Source organism: Salvelinus alpinus, chromosome 5 (assembly GCF_045679555.1).
Source record: "Salvelinus alpinus chromosome 5, SLU_Salpinus.1, whole genome shotgun sequence".
NCBI classification, from domain to species: domain Eukaryota; kingdom Metazoa; phylum Chordata; class Actinopteri; order Salmoniformes; family Salmonidae; genus Salvelinus; species Salvelinus alpinus.
In genome coordinates, this window is record NC_092090.1 from 97,865,849 (window position 1) to 97,877,449 (window position 11,601).

The 11,601-nt window shown below is 47.8% G+C and overlaps 1 protein-coding gene across 2 annotated transcripts in view; it reads right to left on the reverse strand.

The window, feature by feature from the left end:
• Positions 1-5,402: 5,402 nt before the first annotated feature.
• LOC139577319 (atrial natriuretic peptide receptor 3-like) overlaps positions 5,403-11,601 on the reverse strand; it is a 70,751-nt gene continuing 64,552 nt past the window's right edge. Inside the window, exons 6-8 of one of the 2 annotated variants that reach the window (XM_071404338.1) lie at positions 10,496-10,616; positions 8,908-8,992; positions 5,403-5,985 (exon numbers count right to left, since the gene is read on the reverse strand). In XM_071404338.1, the coding sequence (XP_071260439.1) occupies positions 5,874-5,985; positions 8,908-8,992; positions 10,496-10,616 (318 nt within the window). In that variant the 3' untranslated portion in view covers positions 5,403-5,873. Of the gene's footprint in view, positions 5,986-8,907; positions 8,996-10,495; positions 10,617-11,601 lie in introns of both variants that reach the window. The other variant, XM_071404337.1, reaches the window with a different exon arrangement.

The window sequence follows — 11,601 nt, forward strand, 5'->3', positions numbered from 1 at the left end:
CCAGTTAACCTCTGACCTGGCCTATACCAGTTAACCTCTGACCTGGCCTATACCAGTTAACCTCTGACCTGGCCTATACTAGTTAACCTCTGACCTGGCCTATACCAGTTACCTCTGACCTGGCCTATACCAGTTACCTCTGACCTGGCCTACACCAGTTACCTCTGACCTGGCCTACACCAGTTACCTCTGACCTGGCCTACACCAGTTAACCTCTGACCTGGCCTATACCAGTTACCTCTGATCTGGCCTATACCAGTTACCTCTGATCTGGCCTACACCAGTTACCTCTGATCTGGCCTACACCAGTTAACCTCTGACCTGGCCTACACCAGTTAACCTCTGACCTGGCCTACACCAGTTAACCTCTGACCTGGCCTATACCAGTTACCTCTGACCTGGCCTACACCAGTTAACCTCTGACCTGGCCTACACCAGTTAACCTCTGACCTGGCCTACACCAGTTAACCTCTGACCTGGCCTATACCAGTTACCTCTGACCTGGCCTACACCAGTTAACCTCTGACCTGGCCTACACCAGTTAACCTCTGATCTGGCCTACACCAGTTAACCTCTGATCTGGCCTACACCAGTTAACCTTTGACCTGGCCTACACCAGTTACATCTGACCTGGCCTATACCAGTTAACCTCTGACCTGGCCTATACCAGTTAACCTCTGACCTGGTCTATACTAGTTAACCTCTGACCTGGCCTATACCAGTTAACCTCTGACCTGGCCTACACCAGTTACCTCTGACCTGGCCTACACCAGTTACCTCTGACCTGGCCTACACCAGTTACCTCTGACCTGGCCTACACCAGTTACCTCTGACCTGGCCTACACCAGTTACCTCTGACCTGGCCTACACCAGTTACCTCTGACCTGGCCTACACCAGTTACCTCTGACCTGGCCTACACCAGTTAACCTCTGACCTGGCCTATACCAGTTACCTCTGATCTGGCCTACACCAGTTACCTCTGACCTGGCCTATACCAGTTACCTCTGACCTGGCCTATACCAGTTACCTCTGACCTGGCCTATACCAGTTACCTCTGACCTGGCCTACACCAGTTACCTCTGACCTGGCCTACACCAGTTAACCTCTGACCTGGCCTATACCAGTTACCTCTGATCTGGCCTATACCAGTTACCTCTGATCTGGCCTACACCAGTTAACCTCTGACCTGGCCTACACCAGTTAACCTCTGACCTGGCCTATACCAGTTACCTCTGACCTGGCCTACACCAGTTAACCTCTGACCTGGCCTACACCAGTTAACCTCTGATCTGGCCTACACCAGTTAACCTTTGACCTGGCCTACACCAGTTACCTCTGACCTGGCCTATACCAGTTAACCTCTGACCTGGCCTACACCAGTTACCTCTGACCTGGCCTACACCAGTTACCTCTGACCTGGCCTACACCAGTTACCTCTGACCTGGCCTACACCAGTTAACCTCTGACCTGGCCTATACCAGTTACCTCTGATCTGGCCTACACCAGTTACCTCTGACCTGGCCTATACCAGTTACCTCTGACCTGGCCTATACCAGTTACCTCTGACCTGGCCTACACCAGTTAACCTCTGACCTGGCCTATACCAGTTACCTCTGACCTGGCCTATACCAGTTACCTCTGACCTGGCCTACACCAGTTACCTCTGACCTGGCCTACACCAGTTACCTCTGACCTGGCCTATACCAGTTACCTCTGACCTGGCCTACACCAGTTACCTCTGACCTGGCCTACACCAGTTACCTCTGACCTGGCCTACACCAGTTAACCTCTGACCAGGCCTATACCAGTTAACCTCTGACCAGGCCTATACCAGTTAACCTCTGACCTGGGCTATACGAGTTAACCTCTGACCTGGCCTATACCAGTTAACCTCTGACCTGGCCTATACCAGTTAACCTCTGACCTGGCCTATACTAGTTAACCTCTGACCTGGCCTATACCAGTTACCTCTGACCTGGCCTATACCAGTTAACCTCTGACCTGGCCTACACCAGTTACCTCTGACCTGGCCTATACCAGTTACCTCTAACCTGGCCTATACCAGTTACCTCTGACCTGGCCTATACCAGTTACCTCTGACCTGGCCTATACCAGTTACCTCTGACCTGGCCTATACCAGTTACCTCTGATCTGGCCTATACCAGTTACCTCTGATCTGGCCTACACCAGTTACCTCTGATCTGGCCTACACCAGTTACCTCTGATCTGGCCTACACCAGTTAACCTCTGACCTGGCCTACACCAGTTAACCTCTGACCTGGCCTACACCAGTTAACCTCTGACCTGGCCTATACCAGTTACCTCTGACCTGGCCTACACCAGTTAACCTCCGACCTGGCCTACACCAGTTAACCTCTGATCTGGCCTACACCAGTTAACCTCTGATCTGGCCTACACCAGTTAACCTTTGACCTGGCCTACACCAGTTACATCTGACCTGGCCTATACCAGTTAACCTCTGACCTGGCCTATACCAGTTAACCTCTGACCTGGTCTATACTAGTTAACCTCTGACCTGGCATATACCAGTTAACCTCTGACCTGGCCTACACCAGTTACCTCTGACCTGGCCTACACCAGTTACCTCTGACCTGGCCTACACCAGTTACCTCTGACCTGGCCTACACCAGTTACCTCTGACCTGGCCTACACCAGTTACCTCTGACCTGGCCTACACCAGTTACCTCTGACCTGGCCTACACCAGTTACCTCTGACCTGGCCTACACCAGTTACCTCTGACCTGGCCTACACCAGTTACCTCTGACCTGGCCTACACCAGTTAACCTCTGACCTGGCCTATACCAGTTACCTCTGATCTGGCCTACACCAGTTACCTCTGACCTGGCCTATACCAGTTACCTCTGACCTGGCCTATACCAGTTACCTCTGACCTGGCCTATACCAGTTACCTCTGACCTGGCCTATACCAGTTACCTCTGACCTGGCCTACACCAGTTAACCTCTGACCTGGCCTATACCAGTTACCTCTGACCTGGCCTATACCAGTTACCTCTGACCTGGCCTACACCAGTTACCTCTGACCTGGCCTACACCAGTTACCTCTGACCTGGCCTATACCAGTTACCTCTGACCTGGCCTACACCAGTTACCTCTGACCTGGCCTACACCAGTTACCTCTGACCTGGCCTACACCAGTTAACCTCTGACCTGGCCTATACCAGTTACCTCTGATCTGGCCTATACCAGTTACCTCTGATCTGGCCTACACCAGTTAACCTCTGACCTGGCCTACACCAGTTAACCTCTGACCTGGCCTATACCAGTTACCTCTGACCTGGCCTACACCAGTTAACCTCTGACCTGGCCTACACCAGTTAACCTCTGATCTGGCCTACACCAGTTAACCTTTGACCTGGCCTACACCAGTTACATCTGACCTGGCCTATACCAGTTAACCTCTGACCTGGCCTATACCAGTTAACCTCTGACCTTTTCTATACTAGTTAACCTCTGACCTGGCCTATACCAGTTAACCTCTGACCTGGCCTACACCAGTTACCTCTGACCTGGCCTACACCAGTTACCTCTGACCTGGCCTACACCAGTTACCTCTGACCTGGCCTACACCAGTTACCTCTGACCTGGCCTACACCAGTTACCTCTGACCTGGCCTACACCAGTTACCTCTGACCTGGCCTACACCAGTTAACCTCTGACCTGGCCTATACCAGTTACCTCTGATCTGGCCTACACCAGTTAACCTCTGACCTGGCCTACACCAGTTAACCTCTGACCTGGCCTACACCAGTTAACCTCTGACCTGGCCTATACCAGTTAACCTATGACCTGGCCTATACCAGTTAACCTATGACCTGGCCTATACCAGTTAACCTCTGACCTGGCCTATACCAGTTAACCTCTGACCTGGCCTATACCAGTTACCTCTGACCTGGCCTACACCAGTTACCTCTGACCTGGCCTACACCAGTTACCTCTGACCTGGCCTACACCAGTTACCTCTGACCTGGCCTACACCAGTTACCTCTGACCTGGCCTATCCCAGTTACCTCTGACCTGGCCTACACCAGTTACCTCTGACCTGGCCTACACCAGTTACCTCTGACCTGGCCTACACCAGTTACCTCTGACCTGGCCTACACCAGTTAACCTCTGACCTGGCCTATACCAGTTACCTCTGATCTGGCCTACACCAGTTACCTCTGACCTGGCCTATACCAGTTACCTCTGACCTGGCCTATACCAGTTACCTCTGACCTGGCCTATACCAGTTACCTCTGACCTGGCCTATACCAGTTACCTCTGACCTGGCCTACACCAGTTAACCTCTGACCTGGCCTATACCAGTTACCTCTGACCTGGCCTATACCAGTTACCTCTGACCTGGCCTACACCAGTTACCTCTGACCTGGCCTATACCAGTTACCTCTGACCTGGCCTACACCAGTTACCTCTGACCTGGCCTACACCAGTTACCTCTGACCTGGCCTACACCAGTTAACCTCTGACCTGGCCTATACCAGTTACCTCTGATCTGGCCTATACCAGTTACCTCTGATCTGGCCTACACCAGTTAACCTCTGACCTGGCCTACACCAGTTAACCTCTGACCTGGCCTATACCAGTTACCTCTGACCTGGCCTACACCAGTTAACCTCTGACCTGGCCTACACCAGTTAACCTCTGATCTGGCCTACACCAGTTAACCTTTGACCTGGCCTACACCAGTTACATCTGACCTGGCCTATACCAGTTAACCTCTGACCTGGCCTATACCAGTTAACCTCTGACCTGGTCTATACTAGTTAACCTCTGACCTGGCCTATACCAGTTAACCTCTGACCTGGCCTACACCAGTTACCTCTGACCTGGCCTACACCAGTTACCTCTGACCTGGCCTACACCAGTTACCTCTGACCTGGCCTACACCAGTTACCTCTGACCTGGCCTACACCAGTTACCTCTGACCTGGCCTACACCAGTTACCTCTGACCTGGCCTACACCAGTTACCTCTGACCTGGCCTACACCAGTTAACCTCTGACCTGGCCTATACCAGTTACCTCTGATCTGGCCTACACCAGTTAACCTCTGACCTGGCCTACACCAGTTAACCTCTGACCTGGCCTACACCAGTTAACCTCTGACCTGGCCTATACCAGTTAACCTCTGACCTGGCCTATACCAGTTAACCTATGACCTGGCCTATACCAGTTAACCTCTGACCTGGCCTATACCAGTTAACCTCTGACCTGGCCTATACCAGTTAACCTCTGACCTGGCCTATACCAGTTAACCTCTGACCTGGCCTATACCAGTTAACCTCTGACCTGGCCTACACCAGTTAACCTCTGACCTGGCCTATACCAGTTATTTCAGGTTTGACTAAAACACAGCAGGATGGAGAGCAAATGCATTTTTACTGACAAACAGGTCAAAACTTTTCCAAAGTCTCATGACATAACAGCGTCCATTATCTGAATACATTCACACCCACGATTCTGTACATTACAACTACGCAGTGTTATACTACTAAGGTCTTAATGATTACTAAAAGCAATTTGCACAGACTATAAAATGCTTCCGTGCTGGCCCTCTTAAGGGGAGAATACACACCTATATCTTTCTGCAGAGATGACATACAAGTGGTGCTTTTGTGACAGCTAACTTTCCTGAGTTGATGAAATTCCAAAACGTTAAACCCCCCCCCCAAAAAAACAACAAAAAACCACAAAACAATGACACTATGTCTTTCTTTAAATAGCATGAGTACTCTGACAGCAGGGTACAGTGTGTCGAGTCTTTGGTCACATTCCCATGATGCTCGGCTGGAACGGAACCGTCAGGAGCCACAGACGAACGCGGCGAGGCTCTACGCCGCCGAGAAGATCGATCTGACAGAATCTTCTCGTAGCTGACGATGTTTCCCCGTGTCACGTTCCTCCCTGGCTGTGCGTCTCTCAACGGTTATAGTGTAGTTCTTCCTGTTAGCAACAACAACAAGCCTTGAGTTTCACATTCATTACGATTTCATTTAGACCAGGCAAGTTATGTATGTTTACTGTGATGCTTACCTCATAGCTGTCATGTCTGTATTCCCCCTATAGCTGTCATGTCTGTATTCCCCTATAGCTGTCACGTCTGTATTCCCCCTATAGCTGTCATGTCTGTATTCCCCTATAGCTGTCATGTCTGTATTCCCCTATAGCTGTCATGTCTGTATTCCCCCTATAGCTGTCATGTCTGTATTCCCCCTATAGCTGTCATGTCTGTATTCCCCCTATAGCTGTCATGTCTGTATTCCCCCTATAGCTGTCATGTCTGTATTCCCCTATAGCTGTCATGACTGTATTCCCCCTATAGCTGTCATGTCTGTATTCCCCTATAGCTGTCATGTCTGTATTCCCCTATAGCTGTCATGTCTGTATTCCCCTATAGCTGTCATGTCTGTATTCCCCTATAGCTGTCATGTCTGTATTCCCATATAGCTGTCATGTCTGTATTCCCCCTATAGCTGTCATGTCTGTATTCCCCCTATAGCTGTCATGTCTGTATTCCCCCTATAGCTGTCATGTCTGTATTCCCCTATAGCTGTCATGTCTGTATTCCCCCTATAGCTGTCATGTCTGTATTCCCCTATAGCTGTCACGTCTGTATTCCCCCTATAGCTGTCACGTCTGTATTCCCCTATAGCTGTCATGTCTGTATTCCCCTATAGCTGTCATGTCTGTATTCCTCTATAGCTGTCATGTCTGTATTCCCCCTATAGCTGTCATGTCTGTATTCCCCCTATAGCTGTCATGTCTGTATTCCCCCTATAGCTGTCATGTCTGTATTCCCCCTATAGCTGTCATGTCTGTATTCCCCCTATAGCTGTCATGTGTGTATTCCCCCTATAGCTGTCATGTCTGTATTCCCCCTATAGCTGTCATGTCTGTATTCCCCCTATAGCTGTCATGTCTGTATTCCCCCTATAGCTGTCATGTCTGTATTCCCCCTATAGCTGTCATGTCTGTATCCCCCCTATAGCTGTCATGTCTGTATTCCCCTATAGCTGTCATGTCTGTATTCCCCTATAGCTGTCATGTCTGTATTCCCCTATAGCTGTCATGTCTGTATTCCCCTATAGCTGTCATGTCTGTATCCCCCCTATAGCTGTCATGTCTGTATTCCCCCTATAGTTGTCATGTCTGTATTCCCCCTATAGCTGTCATGTCTGTATTCCCCCTATAGCTGTCATGTCTGTATTCCCCTATAGCTGTCATGTCTGTATTCCCCTATAGCTGTCATGTCTGTATTCCCCCTATAGCTATCATGTCTGTATTCCCCCTATAGCTGTCATGTCTGTATTCCCCTATAGCTATCATGTCTGTATTCCCCTATAGCTGTCATGTCTGTATTCCCCTATAGCTGTCATGTCTGTATTCCCCTATAGCTGTCATGTCTGTATTCCCCTATAGCTATCATGTCTGTATTCCCCCTATAGCTGTCATGTCTGTATCCCCCCTACAGCTATCATGTCTGTATTCCCCTATAGCTGTCATGTCTGTATTCCCCCTATAGCTGTCATGTCTGTATTCCCCCTATAGCTGTCATGTCTGTATTCCCCCTATAGCTGTCATGTCTGTATTCCCCTATAGCTGTCATGTCTGTATTCCCCCTATAGCTGTCATGTCTGTATTCCCCCTATAGCTGTCATGTCTGTATTCCCCCTATAGCTGTCATGTCTGTATTCCCCCTATAGCTGTCATGTCTGTATTCCCCCTATAGCTGTCATGTCTGTATTCCCCCTATAGCTGTCATGTCTGTATTCCTGTCTGTATTCCCCCTATAGCTGTCATGTCTGTATTCCCCCTATAGCTGTCATGTCTGTATTCCCCCTATAGCTGTCATGTCTGTATTCCCCCTATAGCTGTCATGTCTGTATTCCCCCTATAGCTGTCATGTCTGTATTCCCCCTATAGCTGTCATGTCTGTATTCCCCCTATAGCTGTCATGTCTGTATTCCTGTCTGTATTCCCCCTATAGCTGTCATGTCTGTATTCCCCCTATAGCTGTCATGTCTGTATTCCCCCTATAGCTGTCATGTCTGTATTCCCCCTATAGCTGTCATGTCTGTATTCCCCTATAGCTATCATGTCTGTATTCCCCCTATAGCGGTCATGTCTGTATTCCCCCTATAGCTGTCATGTCTGTATTCCCCCTATAGCTGTCATGTCTGTATTCCCCCTATAGCTGTCATGTCTGTATTCCCCCTATAGCTGTCATGTCTGTATTCCCCCTATAGCTGTCATGTCTGTATTCCCCCTATAGCTGTCATGTCTGTATTCCTGTCTGTATTCCCCCTATAGCTGTCATGTCTGTATTCCCCCTATAGCTGTCATGTCTGTATTCCCCCTATAGCTGTCATGTCTGTATTCCCCCTATAGCTGTCATGTCTGTATTCCCCCTATAGCTGTCATGTCTGTATTCCTGTCTGTATTCCCCCTATAGCTGTCATGTCTGTATTCCCCCTATAGCTGTCATGTCTGTATTCCCCCTATAGCTGTCATGTCTGTATTCCCCCTATAGCTGTCATGTCTGTATTCCCCCTATAGCTGTCATGTCTGTATTCCCCCTATAGCTGTCATGTCTGTATTCCCCTATAGCTATCATGTCTGTATTCCCCCTATAGCGGTCATGTCTGTATTCCCCCTATAGCTGTCATGTCTGTATTCCCCCTATAGCTGTCATGTCTGTATTCCCCCTATAGCTGTCATGTCTGTATTCCCCCTGTAGCAGTCAGTCGTTATGCTTTTCCTATAGATCAGTGTTGTCTTTGAGGTTAAAATGAAGCTTGAATCCAGTTGAAATGAGCCAAACTTTTAATTAAACTTTTAATTTAAGAGGTTGAAGTGCCGTTTTACCTGATGAAGTAGAAGGCCATGAGCAGTGCAGTCCCCAGCAGGGCTCCCACTATGATCCCAGTAACAGCAGATACTCCTAGTCCGCCTGCTTGGAGAGGAAGACGGAGGCTATTAGTTAGGCTAACGACACCTCTGCTACACACCTGTGTCACACTATATTTTAAACTTGATTGTCTGGAGTGCCCTTAAGAGGACTACATTAGACAAGCTCATCGGCAGCTAAGCTAATGTGGATGATGATTTCAAATGTACACCGGAGATGAATACCTGCATGCTAGATCTGAATACCTGCAGGCTAGATCTGAATACCTGCAGGCTAGAGGTGAATACCTGCATGCTAGATCTGAATACCTGCATGCTAGAGGTGAATACCTGCATGCTAGATCTGAATACCTGCATGCTAGATCTGAATACCTGCATGCTAGATCTGAATACCTGCAGGCTAGATCTGAATACCTGCAGGCTAGATCTGAATACCTGCACGCTAGATCTGAATACCTGCACGCTAGATCTGAATACCTGCACGCTAGAGGTGAATACCTGCATGCTAGAGGTGAATACCTGCATGCTAGATCTGAATACCTGCAGGCTAGATCTGAATACCTGCATGCTAGATCTGAATACCTGCAGGCTAGATCTGAATACCTGCAGGCTAGATCTGAATACCTGCATGCTAGATCTGAATACCTGCATGCTAGATCTGAATACCTGCATGCTAGATCTGAATACCTGCATGCTAGATCTGAATACCTGCATGCTAGATCTGAATACCTGCATGCTAGATCTGAATACCTGCATGCTAGATCTGAATACCTGCATGCTGGATCTGAATACCTGCAGGCTAGATCTGAATACCTGCAGGCTAGAGCTGAATACCTGCAGGCTTGAGCTGAATACCTGCAGGCTTGAGCTGAATACCTGCAGGCTAGATCTGAATACCTGCAGGCTAGAGCTGAATACCTGCAGGCTTGAGCTGAATACCTGCAGGCTTGAGCTGAATACCTGCAGGCTTGAGCTGAATACCTGCAGGCTAGATCTGAATACCTGCAGGCTAGAGCTGAATACCTGCACGCTAGAGCTGAATACCTGCATGCTAGAGCTGAATACCTGCACACTAGAGCTGAATACCTGCATGCATTATGTTTCCTTTATTAGCTCTAAAGTATTGTAGAGCTCCTGTATCTAAATATAAAACAGTGTACCCGGCGTCTATTTCAGTCCCATGTCAAGCACTGAACCCCTACATGAAACATCTGAGGCAAAACGTGGGGTGTTTCAATCTTATGGCTCGATGTGTGGAGACAGAGACAGAAGCTGTGGAGATAATTTACATGTGTCAGACAGGTCTGTGTTTGTTATTGGAGACAGAGAGAACAGAACAGGTCTGTGTTGGTTGGTGTGTGTAGTGGTGGAGACATATACAATAATTTGTGTGTTATTAGTTTAAGCACACTGTGTGTTTGTCTATTGTTGTGACTAAGATGAAGGTCAGATCAAATTTTATGACCAATTTATGCAGAAATCCAGGTAATTCCAAAGGGTTCACATATTTTTTCTTGTCCCTGTATATATATTAGAGATAATTTACATGATTTGTCTGGCAGGTCTGTGTGGTGCACTCTGTGCCGTCCTTTCAGTGTGAAGAGTTCAGGGTCGAACACCGGAAGCATCTGGAAACTCTCGTTCACACCAAAGTAGTTACACACCGTCTGAAAACACAAACACCAAGTAGTTAGCTACAGACCTCTGAAACAAGGGCAGTCAATCTCATACTCTATTAGCATTTTCCTGTTGGCTGCCACTCAAAAAAAGGTCCATAAATATAAAGATCATATTACAGAAACAGTAACAATAAACCCAGCACGCAAAGAAACTGAAAGAAGTGAAATATAACAAAACTGTTCGACATAGAAACACTGTCAAGTTTTTTGGGGGAAATTATCTTTATTAACTATGAAATTATGAAAAACATGAATAACATTCCACCCACTTTTGAGCATCGACTCCAGGAAAGGGCTACAGGGTTGTTCAGATTCACTTACATCTGTAGACTTTTTTAATGGCTAGCTCAGAATATGAGCTTTCCAAAAGTTGTTTATATTCTATGGAGATCAGTCATTTCGGGAGCCTACATAATTTATTTATAAATTCCATCATTAGATGGTTCGGTAGTTGGGTTTCCCAAAGGGATTCCAGAGACCAGCATTGCTGACCTAAGTTGTAAATCTAGAAAAAAAAGGAGTTGCCTGGTCATGTGTATTTGTATTTAAAATCTACATGTAATATCTTGGATTTTTTTCAAACCATTACTATCTATGATATGGAACGGATTCCACATTTGGAACATTGGGGGATGCAAAAGACTGCCCTCGCGATTGCCAAGCATTATTGTGAAATATTAGAGTATGAGCATGCCATTTTGATTCCCAGTTACATTGTTTTTCAATGTACAGTCCTTTATGAAGAGAATCTATAAGGGGGCATTTGACAAGCCAAATGGCAGTATGTGGTTTAAACCCGTCGGATCACTAGGGATGCAGGAGGTTCCAAGATTAGGTTGAACCCTCTGATCACTGGGGATGCAGGAGGTTACAGGATTAGTTTGAACCTTCTGATCACTGGGGATGCAGGAGGTTACAGGACTAGGTTCAACCTTCTGATCACTGGAGATGCAGGAGGTTACAGGATTAGTTT